Raw genomic sequence first — 16,738 nt, forward strand, 5'->3', positions numbered from 1 at the left:
GCTCGGCGGGCGCAGAAGGACTTGGTGCGGTGCCACGGCGCCGGGTGGGAGCCGGGTGCTGCGGGCGCCAGCCTGGCCCGGGAGGTGTTGCTGCGGCAGCTCGGGTTGTGCCGTTCGGGGAACAAATTCTCGCTTGCCGCTTCCCCAGGCGGGTTTTGGCTTCTTCGCCAGCTGGGGACCGAAGTCCCAGCCCCATCGACTGGCCCAGCGGGTGCCGGGGCGGCCGCGGGAACAGCTTGGGCTGCGAGCGGAGCCCAGCCCTGACGCGCGGTGGCACCGGTGCCCGTGGGAGGCTGGCAGGGACGGGGAGGGGAGCGTGCGGTGGGGGCCCCGCCGGTGCCAAATCCTCCCCTAGGCTCCACCTGCCACCGCTTGGCAGGTCCCGGCTGGGATCCGTGGCGGGTGCTGCCAGCGCTGCCGAGCGATGCCAGCCTCGGCAGATGTTGCCGCCAGCCTGGGCAGGCGAAGCGGCCACGTGGCCCCCGTTTCTCTCCCGCAGATCTGTTCCCTTCGCTCCCCCCGAGGAGGATGAGCCGTCTTCGGAGCTGCCTCGACACCTCCGGGTTCTTGCTGGGGTTTAAGGAGCTTTTTTTTTTTTCTTTTTTATTACTCTCGAACTTATCAACCGTCCGTTGGTGGAGTTTAATAAGAAATTACGCTCCCTGACCCTTCAACTGTGAAATGCGTTTAGCCGCATGATGTCAAAAAGTCTCCAATGGATTTGTTTTTTCTCTCTCTTTTTTTTTTTTTTTTTTTTTCTTTTTTTTTTGCCTTATCTGGCTTCCTCCCTGTTTGTGATAGCAGCAGATGCGCTACGTCCGCCGGTTCGGTGCGAACGCCAGCCTCTCGGATGGAAAAGGCCTTTCTGTCCACCCGGCTCTAGGCTGCCCTGAGGCTGGTGCTCCGTCGTGCCCGGGCGGGGGTGTTTTCCTGCTTGTGACACCCCGAGGACGGGGACAAGGTCTGGTCCAAGCAGATCTGTAGTCCCAGCCCCCGGCGCCACAGGGTTTGAGGCAGAGCTCGTGTCCTGTCGTGGCCGTTTCTGGCCCGGTACCGGCCATTGCCGTGTGGGGAGGGGGATTCGAGCACGGGAAAGCGTTTGCCCCATGAGACACTGATTTCCCATCAGATTTCCGCCAACCCGGCTCAGCGTTGCGCTGGGGTGAGTGCCGTTAATGGAGGCTCCTCCGGCCGCCTGGTGCCCCAAATACCTGTGTGTGAGCAGGGGAAGGCTGTCTGTCCGTCTGTCCGTCTGCGTCCGCGCTCTCGAGGACGGACAGACTGGCTGCTGCGGGAAAAGCTCAAATCCAGCACCTCGTTCTCCCCAGCCGCTGGGAATGGAGGTCCCTCCACATGGGCTGGACCTGGCTCCCTCAGCCCGGCACAGGGCACGCAGGGGACGCTGAGCACTGATCCTGGGGGCAGATCAAACTGCCTGCAGCACGGTTGGGGTTTTTTGTTTGGTTTTGTTTTTTTTTCCTTTTCTTTTGCAAGACCTTCAGTGTCACTCCGCTCCCGGTTAACTCTTCTCTGCCTCTCCGAGCATCCTCGGCTGCTTGACGTGGAAGGTCCCCGCTCCTCCTCCTCCAGCGCTAAAGCTCAGCATCGCTGCCGGCTCCTGAGCATCCTCTCCCGCCCCAGGAGCGCAGCGCTCGGTCAGTGCCCGGTATCTTGTCGTTGGACCGGTGCACAATAGCCCTACTGTGCGCGGCGCGTTCGGGCACCGCATGCGTGAATATGGCTGTATAGACTGCGTGTGCCGAGCCCCGTCGCGAGCTGACACAAAGCCGCGCTGTCTGCCCCAGTGTGGGGGGAAGGCGGCTGTTTTCCCCCCCCGATGACTGTCCTACTGTTCGCATCGCAACCGCCGCGAGCGGCGCCGGGGCAGAGCGGGGGCTTCGTTGTGCTGGGGGCTGTACGCGGGCATTGTGAGAAGCAAATCGTGTCCCTGAAGAGCTTACAGATTAAATAGGAGCGAGGGGAGATGGTGCGGAGGAATCGGAGCGTGCCCGGAGCTGGCACCAGAAGCAGAGAGGGGACACGGAGCAGGGCATCGGGCATCCTTCTCCCTCGCAGGCACTTGAGGTGCCGGTGCTGCCTGGAAACAGCTCCTCGGGAAGCTGCTGAGAGCAAACCCGTGTCTGGCGTTTGCAGGTGTAAATGCAGACGTCTCACCCCGCCGTGTCAGCTGCTTTTACCAGCCTCTCGCTGGGCATTGCCTCGCTGACACGCGGCCGATCCCGGCCCTGGCGAGGGCGAGGTGGCGCCAAGCGACGGGCTTTTTGCCTGCACGAGTGGCTCTTGCCACCGCCCTGCCAGCTCACGTTGGCGCGGCGGAGAGGCCACAGCCTTGGAAAGCCCCGAAGTGGGAAGATCTACCTTTGGATTTAAAAACCAGGCGTTTGCCTCCGTCACTGAGCAAGTCTAGCTGGGCTTTCAGGGTGCAGGCGACGGTGCCCCTTCCCACGGTGACAGCAGGACCCTCCTGGGGACCGTCCCCGGGGTGTTGGTGCAGCAGTGCCAGGCGCTGGCGACGCTGGTGGGACCTGGGATGGTGCCTGGTCCTTGCGGTGAGGGAGGTGGTGGGAAGGTCCTGGGATAAACTGGGTGCCACCCTCAGCTCCTGTCCCCGTCCTGCGGCCGCTCAGCTCCCCGCCTGTGAGATGGGGGATGGCGCTGCTCCGCTGCCCAGGGGCGCGGGGACCATCGGCGCGATGGATGCGCGACAGTGACAGATCTGCGGGCAGGCCCTTCTGAGCGGCTTTTGAACTGCAATAATGCTTATTTACTTCTCATCGGCAGAGCAATCAGAATTAAAAGGTCACCCCATCCTCTGGCCCTCCCTGCAGCAGGACGGCGGGAGGGAGCCAGGTTTCAGGGATCAGCAGGAAGGACAATTAATCCTTGCTGCCTGCAGTAATCGTGTTTGCTTTTCCAGCGTAGCACCCTCCCGTCGCTATACGCTCCTCGTGCCCCCAGACCTCCAGCTTCAGCTCTGGCTGGCTCCAGATGGGGAGCACGGGGATGGGGAGCACGGGGCACCTCCCCGCCGCTCTGGGTGCTGGGCGAGCTTCCCAGCCCTGCCACGGACCCCCCGTTCGCCCTCGGTCACGTCTCCTCGCCTCACACCTCCCATCTGCACGGCCCGTATTAACTCAAAGCTCTTTGGAGCAAGTCCTGCCTTCTCCCCGCGGCGCTGGCCCGGCACAGCGAGCACGGCCGGTGTGCCAATACAAATAACACGCGGGCTGCAGATAACGCAGACAATAGAGGTGCGGGGGGAGAGATGCCCTTGGCCCCAGACTAAGGGAGGGAGGGGAAGAAGCCCCCCCTGTGCGTGTGGGAGCCAGCCCAGCCTCCTCGCTCGGCGCCCTCCAGAAGTGCTCCGCAAAGAGGAGCAGGGTTTGCTCGGGGGTCGTCATGGCAGAGCGTGCAATGCATCCTGCCTGTGCCAGCCGTGACTCACGGCTGCGGCTGTTGGAGAGCCTGGAAGGGCTCCAGCCGGGAGCTCAGTGCTCCCCAGTCTCTCCCTTCTTGCCCTGCCACCGCTGGGCTCTGCGCTGGGACCGCTCCCATGCGCCCCCTCCATCTATGCCTCAGTTTCCCCACCTGCACAATGGGGATAAAGCCTACCTGCGGGTCTTCGGTGTGAAGTTTCCCAGGCTCTACAGCCCCGTCCAAGCCTTGAGTGGTTGGAAGTCCATGAGATAACCTTTAGGATGCCACAGCGAGCAGGGCAGGCTAGTCGGGGAGAAACACCGGGAATGGGGGACGGAGGGAAAAGGGACGAGTTTGCAAAGCGCCGGAAAAGAGGGGAGAGACCCTGGAAAGGTGGGCAGGAGCGAGGCAGGTGGGGCTGTACGGAGCCGGGCAGAGCACGCGCCGTCCTGAGCTGTTGGCTGGGGTTTGCTCTGCCACGGGCAGCGGGAGACAGTCCCGGTGCAGGCAGCGGAGAGCCGTCTCCCGAGCAGGTGAGCTGTTTTCCTCCCAGCGAGGCGGTTTAATTGGCTTCCATCCAGCTGATCAGCAAAGTGCCCTTTGGTGGGTTTTTAGATCCGGGCAAATCGGGTTTCTCAGAGCGATGCTGGGGCCGCCGTGCGTTCAGCTGGATGTTTAATAATTTTAGCGGGTAGAAATGCAGCTCTTGGCTCTCCCCTAATTGTGACTGGATGCCAGGGGGCAAGCGTCCCCGACAGCGTGTGGGGGGGCGGTTTTGGGGTGCTGCTGACACTGCCACTGCCTGGGGGGCTGCTGGGGTTTGCTTTTAATTGCATTTCATCACCATTTGGGTGCTGCTCGGTGGCAGCTGGGCTGACGGGGGTCCTGGCAGGGGAGGTCAGGGCTGTGCTGGGGGGTGATGGACCTGCAGGACTGCACTGGGTTGGGGTAGGGCTGAGTTTTGGGGTGCCTGCGGCTGGGCTGGCATCTCCTCCAGGACCTTGGGGGAAGAGGCGGGCAAACACCCCCCGAAACGCAGGCAGAGCGATGGTCTTCATTAGCTTGGGTGGGCCAAGAGGAGCTGGCTTGTGCCTCCAGCGTCTCTCAGGTCCTCACTGCCTCTTCCTCCCCGCTTTGGGGTAACTCATCCCCTGATGGGACCAGGGGGGTTCTGGGCAGTTTGGGAAGGGTCACTCCGACCCGTACAAGACCCCCCCACCCTGCCTCAGCGCAGCCAAGGGCCGCATCCAGCATCGTGTCCTGGGGACAAGACCTTTGCTCGGTGGGCAGCTCGGGGGCACCGGGGAGGCAAACAGGCTCTTGCGTCCCCAGCGCCGAGCAGCCCTGGTCCCCTGTGGATGTCCACCCCCCAGCCTTGAACCCGGGGCTGGGTTGGGAGTGTGAGAAGGGCTCCGCGAGCGGCGCCGGCAGCCCGCGGCACGCTGCCGGAGGGACCCTGCGTTGGCAGGGCAGGGAGGGGACAGCGTGGCAATCTGCTGGCGGCTGTGCACGGCTGTGCACCGGCTCCTGGCTCCCAGCCCATGTGATGTGTTTGAGGGGGCACAGTGACATTTCAAGAGGAAGGGGAAAAAAAAAAAAAATAAAAAAAAAAATACCCAGAGACCCACGGGGAGCTCTGAAACGCCTGAGCCAGAAAAGAGAGCAAGAGAGACAGACGTCCGCACGGAGCGCAGGAATAAAAGCGGGTGTGTGTGTCGGGGGGGGGGAAAGTTGCCGGGGTAGGGAAAGAAAGGATGTGAGCAAAAGTGCTGGCTTGGAGCCGGGAGGATGCGATGGCCGCTGGCAGTGAAACTGGGGCAGCGACTGTCAGCCATGGAGACAGCCCCGCCGCCCGCCCGCCGGCCGTGCGCCCCTCGCTAGCGCGGGGACAGGAGCGGGGACCGACGGGCGACGGAAGCTGGGTGGTGGCAGACCGGCGTCTCGGGAGCTCCCGCATCCATCCGGCGTCGCTCCGGCTCCGCTTCCCCGCGCGCAGGACCGGGCTCTGGATGTAAGGCGGCAGTCGCCGCAACGGCTGAGCGCCCACCGAGTGCTGCGCCCGAGGTCGGCGCCGCGCAATAAGGTCGGTAACAATCCACCTCACTGCTCGCTTCCGCTGCATACATGTTTGATAATGAACCGCTTCTGTATTTAATTAACATAAACAGCTAATGCAACTCGATACGTCTCCTTAGATTTAACTTGACAGAGACGGCGTGTTGCTTTAAATGCCAAGCGATTAGTAAAACCATATTTCATTTGGCTTAAACATATGCGATAAGATGCATGTGTTTGTCGCACAGATTTTTGGAGCCGTGCTCCGAGCCGTCTCCGGGTTCCTCTCGGCTGCCTGGGTGCCACCATGCTTCCTCGCTGGGCAAAGCATCCCTTTGGCGCTTCCCCCCGAGCCGTGCCGAGGCTGCGGGAGCAGGAGAGACCCCCCGAGCCTGGGGGCTACCGGCTGACTCCGTTGCTCGTGGGTATGGACTTTGGTGGGGAGGGGGGACGGGACGGACACACGGAGGGGGACGCGGGTTCCGGAGGCAGCGGGCGATGGTGGCCCCTCGGGGACGGTGCCGGCCCCATCAGGTGGCGATGGCACGGGGTGCGCTGGGTGCCCGGCGCTGGTGGGAGGAGGCAGGCAGGGCTGCAGGCAGCTGCTGCCGCTGCCCTCCTTTTGCTTGAATAAACCTCGCTGCTGGGAAAGCTTCCTCCTGGCGCTGGTGGAAGGGCTGCGGCGTTGGAGGGGCTGCGGTTCTCCCTCCGACGGGCCCCGCCGGGACTTGGGATGGGCAGCGGCAGGGTTTGCCCAGCGCCGGCAGGGACGGGAGGGATGGCATCTGCCTGCGGGGACGGTGCGGTGGCCTTGTCCTGGCGCCACCCGCAGCAGGACACGGGGCACCACCGAGGTGGCACGTATCGGGGGATGCGGTGGGCTGGGGACCTTGGTGTCCTCACGCCCTGCAGGTGGCTGGGGGGACACATCCCAGCAGCATCCCTGCGCCAGGGTCCCTGGTGGGGCTGACGGCAAAGCCCGGCTGGATCTTACCCCACGTTTTCAAATCGTGAGTGCGCTTCCCTGCGTCTAAGAGCATTTGGACGTGGATCTGAGCAATTTTTTTTTTTTCCCCCATCATTTTTGATTTTTAACTAGCTGTGACTAACCAGGCTGGCACAGCGGGCTGTGACCAACCACCTACGTGCTACCTGGTGCTTATAAATAGGGTCTGTTCTCCGCACCCCGCTGGGAGTGTTCCTGGGCTCCCGAGCCCCTCTGTAACACCGAACCGCCTTCTTCCAGCCTCTCCCCTGGAGCTGCTGGAGTGTAGCATCACCCCATCTCCTGGCAGGAGTCACCCAAAAGGGTGATGCCCCCCCCAGTTCCTGCCGGGCCGGGGGGGGGCTGTGGGAGCAGGGCTCGGTGCCGTGGCCGGCCCCGCTGAGCTCCGGGCTGTGCGTCCAAGCACGTCGCGATGGCGGCGGGAGCCAAGTCTTCGAAAGAGTTGGTTCCCCCTGTGCCAAGGCGGAGACGGGCCAAGTGTTGTGCCGGGCTGAGTGCGGCTCTCCCTGCCGCAGCCGGCATCGCCGCGGGCCCCCGCCACGCCAAGCCAGGGAAAATCCCCACGGCCACGGCCCCCGCCATGCCAAGCCAGGGAAAATCCCCCTTCCGGGAGCTTTCTCATGGAGCCGAGCTCTTTGTTGACGCCAGCGCCGGCGGCTGTAATCCCAGGCTGCAGGGCAAGGGCTGGAAAAGCCATGGCTTTGGCTTGAATTCTTCCCTCGCGAGCCCCGCTCCCGGCAGGGATGCTGGGGAGGTGGTTCCCCCGCCACGGCCCCGCCGTGCTCTTTCAGATGAATTTGCGTTTGATGAGGTGCGGCGCGTAGTCGAAGCTCCTCGTCAGGCGGCTCCGGCCTCCCGGCGGCGAGCGAGCGAGCGGCGAGCGTGGCTGCGCTAATGGCATGGCAGGAGATGAGGGAGGGGAAGCCATTCCATTCCGCTTGCTTGGAAAATTGCACCCGATGCATTTAGCAGCAGAGCGGTGCCGGCGCGGCGCATCACTGCGTGCGGGCAGGGCCGTCGCCCGCTCTGCCCCATCGCTCTCCCCCCGCGCGGCAGAGCTTTTCTTTCATCCTTCAGCCGTCCTCTCCGTCGACTTGTTGCCTTTCGCCCCTGCCCTTCATGGCGAGCTCTCCGAAGCCAAAGATTGCCCGTGTTTCCAATGGTGCGGTGATGCCGGCGTGCATCCCTGGTGGCCGTCCCCAGGGGCCTCGTGCCCGGCTCTTGGCTCCCATCTCGCAGTTGCCCGTGGCCACTGGCTGGGCTGGAGGGTCCTGCCCACGCAGACACCCCCCCCCGCCGGTGCCGGACCGGCCGCTCCTCCGCATCTCTCCTGTCCTGGATGCGATCGCGGTGGCCTTGCTCTGTTTAGCGACTTCCCTCGGTGTCTCGCTACAGGAAGAAATGGTCCTGTGGGGGATTGATTTTTTGATCTTGGTGTGTGTCCCCTCCAGCCCACCCTCCTCCTCCTCCTCCTCTCTGCCGGCCCCCCCTCGCCCCCGGCCGGCTCTGTGACCTCCCCATGCCTCTGCCCTCCTGCTCCGCTTGCGGAAAGATGAGAATAAGGAAAGAATCCAGACCCTGACCCCGGGCTCAGATGAGGTCCTGCCCCAAAACGAGCAAACGCGTGCGGCCGCAGGTTGCGGGTGAAGGCTGGAGCCTGAGACCCCCCGCTCCCGGGGGCCGGCAGCTGCTCTCCCGAGCTTTTCCCACTGATCCAACCCAGAGCAGTTTTGCACAGCATGTAAACTACATCTTCTCTACCCTTTGCCGGATCAATAGCTGGTTTTGGGGCTGTTTCCTTCCCAGCTGGACCCAGCTCTCGCTTGCAGCAGGACCCCAGTCCCCCCGTCGCCCCCCCGTGCTCCCTGCCCTCCCCCGCAGCCCCTCTCCCCACCTCCTCCCTCTGCGCTGGGCTAAGAGGAACCATCGATTTGGTGTCTTGAGGGGGCAGTTTATCGCTTTCCTGACGCCTGATAGATTGGAATTGATTTCCAGAGCAATTTGCTTGAGCAGCTGGAGGCGGGAGTGCTCGGGACCCGGCTTTGAGGGAGCGCGGTGGGGGCGGATGCGTCTTTGGGGCTCTTCTGAACCACGGCACTGGTCGGTGCTGGGGATCCTCCGTTGGGAAGCGAGACCCGCGGGGCAGGGGGGGTTCTCAGAGCAGCCTGAATTCACCTGCCTGCAGGAGAAGGGGAGATGGAGACGGCAGCTTTGCAGGTGATGGGGGGCTCTGGGGGCCCAGGTCCTGGCGCGATCCTGGGCTCATCCCGAAGGATTCTCCCACCCCGGGCGGAGCACGGAGGCGGGGGGATCAGGCTTGGCAGGGAGACTTGGCTCTGCTTCGCCGCACGACTGCGGGTGAGTCACTGCCCCGCGTGCATGCGTGCCCTGCAGGGAGGCAGACGCTGCGCTCACCCGTGGCAGGGCGGCGGTGGGAGACAGCGGGCGCTGCCAAGATGCTGGGAAAACACCGGGTCCTTTCGGGAGACGCTAAATACTGATGCAACCGGGGCACCGGGCCGGGCACGAAGGCAGCACGTGGCTCTGCCTGGTGTTTTCCCCCTGCTCCGACACCGGGTTCAACCCCCTCGTGTCTCAGCATCCCCATCCGCAGCCCGACTCATGTCGGAGCCTTTCCTCCCCCAGACCCGTGCCTCAGTTTCCCTCTCCCATCCTGGGCCAAGGGGGATTCCCAGGCTCGGTCCTGGCTGGCGCCGCCTGGGCTAATCCCATCCCAGTTGCCGCCGCGTGGGTGGGAGAGGAGACCACAATGTGGCTTGTGTTTATGCCGTGAAGAGCCTGGTCCCTTCCATCCTCTCCTCTCCTTTTATTTTTATCCGGCATCCCCGAGCTGCTGGCATCTCCCCAGTCACTGTGCCATCTCCGCCAGCTGAGGATGCGGCCTCTTGCCAGGGCACGCGGGGCTCCTTTCTCCTCCGGTCCCCGGCGGGGAAGGCCCTGCCCCGGGCCGGGATGCTCTCTGTGCACAGAGGATGCCGCTGGCTTCGGCCTCCTGCCAGAGGTCGGGGAGGAAGCTGATGGCAGGGGAAGGATTTGCCCCGGCTCTCCCAGCTGTGAGCCATCCTTCCCACGCTGTCTCACCCTCCACCAGCCTTGTTTTCCCTTGCCTGAGTGAGGGCAGCTACTTTCTGCCTCCCACCGCATCGGGGACCGACGCTTCCCACCGCCGGGGTGTCTGGGGGGAACGGGACAGGTGGGGATAAACCCTCACTCGGATGCTGTCCTGCCTGCGGAGCGACGGGGACATTCCCGCTTACCTGCCCCGTCGCCAGTCGCACAGGGCTTATCCCCTTACAGACCCCCCCATTGCCTTGTCAGCAGAGCCCACCCCACCCGGCTCTTGCTCTTCAGCATCGCAGCCACCGCGCGAGGGAGAGCGGGGACACGGCTGCCTCAGTGCTGTCCCCTCCCGTCCCTGCCCTCCTGCGAGGAAGCGTTTGGGCAAGGGTAGGGATGGCTCCCAGCCGATCCCGGGGAGATGCTGAGCCGAGGAGACAGTGGGAGGAAGAGGAAGGAGGGGGGCTTTTCCAGTGGGATGCTGGTGCTGCGAGCGGGCAGGGGACAGGCAGCGCGGCGGCAGGGAGCCCTGCCTGCGAAATCAGCCCCCAGGGGAGCTGCCGGCTGAGGTGGACAAGGCTGGGGGAGCTCCTCGGGGTGTCGGGTCCCCCTTCCCCAGGTGAGAGCTCGGGGACCAGCCTGGCTCCTGTGCCCTGGGCTCGTCGGAGGGATGTGGGGACGTGGCTCCGGGCAGGGGGGTGGTGGTCCTGACCCTGAGCACAAAGTGAGCTGCTGGCCCCGCACTTGCCGCTGCCGTCCAGGGGAGTCAGGAGGTGAACTCGTCTCCCGTTTCCACGCGCACGCGTGGGTGCGATAACACCCGGCGAGGTGGGAAGTAGCTGCTGCTTTTTGCAGGGATGGCCAGATGGGATTTCTCCTTCAGTTTGGGTTTTGACAATGACATGGGAATTTAGCCGGTTGTTTCTCTGCTTCCGAAAGTAAAGGAGCTGCTTGTCAGGGCAGTGTCGCGGAGAGATGCCAGCTGGGCTGCCCCGAGCTCCGACCGGGCAGCAACCAGCACATTGCGCGGATTCAGAGCGGCTCCTCGTCCCCGTGCAGCTCCGCTGGCACCAGCGGGGCTGGCACTAGTGGGGTGCAGGCGGCCTCCAGGGCACGTAGTGGCTGGGGACAGGCAGGGCCAGGTCTGCAGGGTCGCATCCGGACTGTCACCGCGTGCGGGCACCGTGCCCCTGCAGGAGCCAAGCAGCATCCTGGCGGCGGCGCCGATGGAGCGGGGCCGTGGGGTCTGCGCTAACCCAGCCGGGAAGTTCCCGATGAAACGGTCGGCGGGTGGTGTTTTATTTTCCCTGGTTCCGCTTGAATTTGGGAGTGAAAGGCTCGGCGGGGAGCCCGCTGCTGCGCCCGGGGTAAGCCGCAGCCTGGTGCTGCGGGGAGGGACCCTTGAGGATGGGGACAGGAGGTGGGAAAGCTGCATCCCCCACCTCCCGGGGGGAGAGGTTTGTCCCAGGATGGATGTTAATGGTCCTTCGTGGGAGACCTTGGCATCGCCTGGCGTTTCCCAGGCGGTTCGGCGCCGGGTCTCCACTAGCCCGGGAGGAGGAGGAGGATGGCAGGGAAGCTTCAGCCCAGCTGCCCGTCAGCGTTCATTCCTCTCTTGCTCGCCCAGTGCTCTGCCAGGCGCGGGGAGGGCGCACAGACGCTCAACTCACACGTGCTGGGATGGACCCTGGGTCTGTCCCGCTCCCGGCATCCCCACAGGACAGGAGCATCCGCAGGCCACGGGCTCGGCCCGAAACAGGGACACGTTTCTCTCTAGTTTGATTTAAACGAGCAGATCTGGCTGTGTAAAGTGCCGGCGATGGCTGGACCCGTTCGGCACGTGGCAGTGGGGTGGGTGAAGGGTGTTTGTGTCCCCCCCGGCGTGTTGGCTGCCTTGTCCCCGCTCCTGGGCACGGCTTGGGTAGGAGAACGTGGGCAGCTGTGCAGCTCCCGCTGCTTTTTGGCTGTTTCCTGGCCCCGTTGGGCGGTGAGATGGGAGCCGGGTCCCGGAGGGCACTTGACCACCGTGTCCCCATCCCGAAATGGGCACAAACAGAGCGTGGCTGCGCCAGGGACAGGGACTCAACGGCAGCATTTTGCTTTTAGCCCTCTTGACCCCCTCTAAGAAAACAAAATAATTTAGAGTTTGGGTTTTTCAGCGAAATTATAAAAAATGTCCATAAGGGTTATGCCACTGACTTCTTCTCGCCATCTGTGAGGTCCGGTTTCCCGATAGGCACAAATCTGGCCAAAAGGATTCCCTGCCCTTCCCAGCCGTCGTTCCATCGCTCCAGCCACCCCGCCGGCCTGGCAGCGGCGTGGCAGGGAAGGGGTTAGTGCGGAGCGGGGCCGTGGGTGCTGGGCAGCCTCCCCGGGCGCTGCGCGGGCAGCGCGGCAGCCGCAGCCTTCGGGAGAAGGCGAGCGCATCCCGCTCTTCCCGCTGCCTTTAATGGCCGGCTGCGGGGGAGCCGCATCGCTCCGAGGGGCTTCTATTCTTTCGCCGCCCTTTCTCCCCAGATGTACTCGCTCCTTCCCCTCCCCTGGCCCCTTTTTGTACAATTGCTTTCTCGGGTGATTTTTCATGCTCCGCTAACTGCCGTCGCTTTCACGGCCCGGCTGAGCCTTGCTGCCTCATGAAGATTTATGAAACTGCAGTAATAAACTGTGTTTGAAAGATCCTCTTTTATGATAAACCCCCGACAAGCTGCTGACGGGGGGATCGGAGGGGACGGTGCAGACGACCCTGCAGCCGCTCCGACCTGGCGTGGCTCTCGCGGGGCAGGTTTTTGGGGGCTTCTCCCACCCCCGTCTCCCGGCAAGGGAGCTGGGAGCCGGTGGAGAGCTGCTGCTCAGCCTGCAGAGCACCGCTCCTGAAGAGCATCACCCGAAGCGCAGTCGGGCTCCGGTGCCTCTGGCGATCCCCCAGGAAGCAGGCAATGGCCGCATCCTGCTAGGAGCCTGGGCTGCGGCCCCGGCGCGGGTGACACCCCTGGCAGGTAAGGCAGATGGATGGATGAATCGGCAAAGAGACCCGCGCTCCCTTAACCCCCCGCCGCTCGGAGAGGGGCTTGCCAGGATTTACCGTGGGATTTTGGCTGCGGTGGGAGCCCTGCGCCCGGCCAAGGAGCCGCCTTCAGCCCCGGGGGACGCGGGGGCTGCCTGCCCCGTCCCGCCGAAGCAGTTTGCCGGCCGCCGTGGAAGCCGTCCTGCGCCTGCGGGTAAGCGATGGCATGGTCCCTCTGCAGGGGACACGTCCCCGAGGGGCACCTGCTTGGCTGGGCTGGGGCAGTGCCGAGATGGGGACCCTGGGCCGGCTCCGGCCACCGGCTTTCCCACCCCAGTGACCTACTTGGAAGCGGCCCCGGGAAGTTCTGACCAGGGATCTGCTGCTGCCGCTGCTGGCAGCGGGTGCGGGTACCACTGCCCCAGCATCCGTGCGGCATCCCCGCATGGGAGGAAGAGAAACAACTCGGTGGGGGGATTTCGGGTGGCGGGATGTAATCAACCCCTTGGGGTGAGGCCGGGAGGGAAGGATTAACACCCTCTTTCCGTGCATAGTGCCAGGGAAGAACCACCCTGGGTGGTTTAAGGTCCCTTTCTGAGGGAGCCCCCGTACCCCAGTCGTTGGCTGTTCCCTTATCAGCTGGTCTCTGCCCGCTCCGGGCTGGGATCTGGAGAAGGTGGGTGACGTGGGGACAGGTACACGCGTGTCTGCGGTGGCTTTTCCTCCCCTCGCCTTGGTGGGGCTCCTGGATCATGGGGTTCGTGGTGCTGGGGCTGCCTCCCCCTCTCCTCGTTTGCTCTGGAGCCCGGCGAGGGACGCGGGAGCGGATGCGGCACGGGTGGGGGTGGAAGGGCCCCTGACAGCCTCCGGCTTTGCTCTGACCCCTCTGCAGATTGTGCAGGGCTTTTCAACTCATCCTTTTTAGTAGTCGTCAGAGAGACAGCGAGCTGGCGCGTTCCACTCCCGGAGCATGTAATTAGGGAGCGGGGAGCTGCATGCTGATGCACAGCTCGGCGAGAGGAGGAGGAGGAGGGTGGGAAGGAGCCAGGGCTGCTGAACCCGGGGCTGGGGAGGCATCGGGGAGGCCGCTGCAGGGAGCCAGCCCCTCTCGCACCCCCCGAGCCCCCATCCCAGCACCTTCCTCCTGCTCAGGCCTCCTCGCTGCCGCTCTCCCCGGCGAGGGAGAGGAGCTGCAGCTCCTTCCTCCCAGCCCTGTCACTGCTGCGGACAGGGGCTTTTGGGCTGCCCCGTCACCCAGCTTTTCCAGCCTTCGCTGTTCCCATGGGACACTGAGTGTCCCGGCGGCACTCAGGATCCAGCGCTGCAGAGGGGCTGGTTTTGTGGGAACGGGACACACGGAGGGATGCTCGGGGTCCCACTCCCCCCTCCTCCACCCTGGAGCTGGGAGCCCCGAGGATGCGTCCAGGCACCCCATGCTGGGGCTGGGATGGGTGCCGGGTGCTGGATGCGGCCCCCCAGCATGTCTCTGCTGCTTTGCCATCGTAGCGCGAACACTTGAGCCAAGGGCAGGATGGGGTTTTCTGCCCGGTAGCAGCAAACCCTCGGGGAGAGGCGCGTGTTGTGGGGGGCTGTTGGGTGACGGGGGGGGTGGGAAGGCGGCTCCTGGGGCTCAGCAGGGCGGTACAGGAGAAACCGCTCCATCTGCATTTATCAGCCCAGCGGTGCCGGTGTTCAGCAGAGGCTCCTCAGCCCGTGGTGCCCGGAGACCCCGGGACGATGCCCTCAGCCCCGCGCCACGCTGCCTTCTCCTCTGCCAGCGGAAGGATGGAGGTGGCCCCTCTGACATCTCCCCTGCGCCACTTTTCCTGGGGCATCCCGGGGTATTCGGCGCGTGGCAGATGCTCCGCACCCTGTGCAGGGACACACGGACCCGGCTGACAGCGAGGTGGGGAGGGACCGGGAGCTCCGGCTCTCTGTCGCATCCTGCCACTGTCTTCTGGGTGACGGTCCCCCGGCCAAGGTCACGCTTGGGGATGGAGCTGTGGGCGGAGGGAGCTGGATCGGTTGTTTTTTGGAGGAGGAAAGGAGGGATGAAGCTTTGGCAGGTGAGGATGGCCCTGTGGCATCCGCTGAGAGCGTCGTGTCCCCGCCTGGCTCATAGCAAATCCCTTGTATGACCTTGAGCAGAGGAGTTCTGTCTGTAGCACCCGCTGGAGTCCTGCCTTACATTAATAACACAATCAGTTGTTATAAAGTTAATACGTTGGGCTGATAAATAATTAAGGGAAAAGGAAAAACCCTCTATGATTTACTTAACAGGAGCTTGGGAAGGAAGGGAGGGGGGGAAAAAAGGACAAGGAGGGAGATGAATAATGGATCAAGGTTAAATAGCGAGCGAAAAAGGAAAGCCTTAACGTGGTGACTCCCTGCAACACACACATGCAGGTTGCCAAAATAGTTAGTGGTGGCAAAGACGGCTCGTGGGCTCAGCGCAGGCACGGTGACGGTGGCCGGGACCAGCCCAGGGCTGTGTGACACGGGCTCAGGCGGCTGGAGACCCTCAAAAGTGGCTTTTTGGGTTGGGGGCTGGTGCCCCGGGGCTGCTCTGCAGGGGCTGGGGGCCGCGGGGTGGCCCCGTCCTGCAGCCACCGCGGCAGTGCCAGGCGCTGGCAGCGCGCGGGGACTTCCAGGCATTCATTACCGCTGGCGTCCTGCGCGCTCGGCACAACTGCCCTGGAAATTAAAATCGCGTCGTGCGGCTAATGAATTATTAGCAGAGGGACGTGTCCCTTTCGCCTCGCTGCACGCGTGACCCCCTGCCCGCCCCCCCTGCCCACCCGGGATGGGGTGAGCTGGGAGAGGCTGGGCCGGGGCAGAGCACCCCCGCAGTGCCGGCGGCGGTGCCGGGTTTGGTGCCCGCGGGCTGGGAGCGGTGGGGGACCCGCGGGTGGGGGGCTGCCCCCTGTGGCGGGGGTCTCCGGCAGGGCAAGGGGGGGTCTTGCCCGCCCCCGCGGGCAGCAGCACAGCACAGACACAAACCTCCCCCCAGCCTGGCATTTCATTTTCTTTTTGGTTTGTCCGTGTGTCCGTGTCCCCCCGTCTGTCTGTGCCCCGGAGCGGTGCCCGGCTCCTGTGTCTTGTCTGTGCCGTTTTAGTGACCCAACGCTGTTTGGTTCATGTTTCGGTCTGAACATGGTGGCCTCGGTGGCATCCCAGCCCCTCTGTGCCCCCCGCTGCCCCCTGCTAATGGCATCCCAGCCCCTCCGTGCCCCCCGCTGCCCCCTGCCCCATCCATCTCCTGCCCCATGCCCAGGAGCGGGGACACCGCTGCCATCGTGGGGGGACAAGCCCTGCACCCACCAACCTGCCGGTTGTATCCCTTGAAGGGATGACCCTGCTCCCCGTTAGGCTCATGTCACTCCTAGCTTAAAACCCTCTCCCTGTCCCCGAATCTTAGCACCCCACCTCTGCCCCACAGCAGTGGGGCTGCCCCCGGGCCGGCCCTGACCCCGCTCTGCTCTCCCCCTTCCCCGTGCAGATCCCGAGAGGACGAGCACCCACATGATCTCGGCGGACGATGCCGAGTACCCGCGGGAATACCGAACCTTGGGCAACGGCACCCGGCGCTTCTCCAACGTAGGGCTGGTGCACACCTCGGAGCGCCGGCACACCGTCATCGCCGCCCAGAGCCTGGAGGCCCTCACCGGCCTCCAGAAGTCAGAGATGGAGCGCAAGCGGGACGCCTTCATGGACCACCTGAAGAACAAGTACCCGCAGCACGCGCTGGCGCTCCGGGGGCAGCAGGAGCGCATGCGGGACCAGGTAAGGGGCGTCTTCTCGGGGTAAAGGTGGGGAGGGGGGGACATGGGGACCCCATCTCGGCTTTGGGGATCTCCACAGGAGAAGAGGCTCAGTGGGGGCTTGGATGGTGCGGGAAATGGTTGTCTGCTTGCTGCAACCCTGGGGGGGAGCATCCTCTAGGTCTGAGGAAGAGCATCCCCCAGCCTTGGGGGGTAGCACCCCCCTCTCTCCCTAGCACTGGGGCAGGGGGGGTCCCAGGCAGATTTCCCCTGCCATATGTGTGGCTTCGATCCCGCTGGCTGTCGGCAGCCACGGGGAGGAGAGGGATGTTTCTCCCTGCAGAGGAGGCGCGGGGGGGGGTTGGGTGTGATGGCCGTGGGGGACAGCTGGCACCT

General features: G+C 64.3%; 1 protein-coding gene across 1 annotated transcript in view; it reads left to right on the top strand.

Moving 5' to 3' along the window:
• Positions 1 to 5,800: 5,800 nt before the first annotated feature.
• The window catches only part of SRCIN1 (SRC kinase signaling inhibitor 1), a 58,461-nt gene continuing 47,523 nt past the window's right edge, over positions 5,801 to 16,738 (top strand). The window contains exons 1-2 of the mRNA XM_054224455.1: positions 5,801 to 5,918; positions 16,081 to 16,364. Coding sequence (XP_054080430.1) covers positions 5,801 to 5,918; positions 16,081 to 16,364 — 402 coding nt within the window. The remainder of the gene's footprint in view (positions 5,919 to 16,080; positions 16,365 to 16,738) is intronic.

The sequence above is a fragment of the Rissa tridactyla genome, chromosome 19 (assembly GCF_028500815.1).
Source record: "Rissa tridactyla isolate bRisTri1 chromosome 19, bRisTri1.patW.cur.20221130, whole genome shotgun sequence".
Lineage (NCBI taxonomy): Eukaryota > Metazoa > Chordata > Aves > Charadriiformes > Laridae > Rissa > Rissa tridactyla.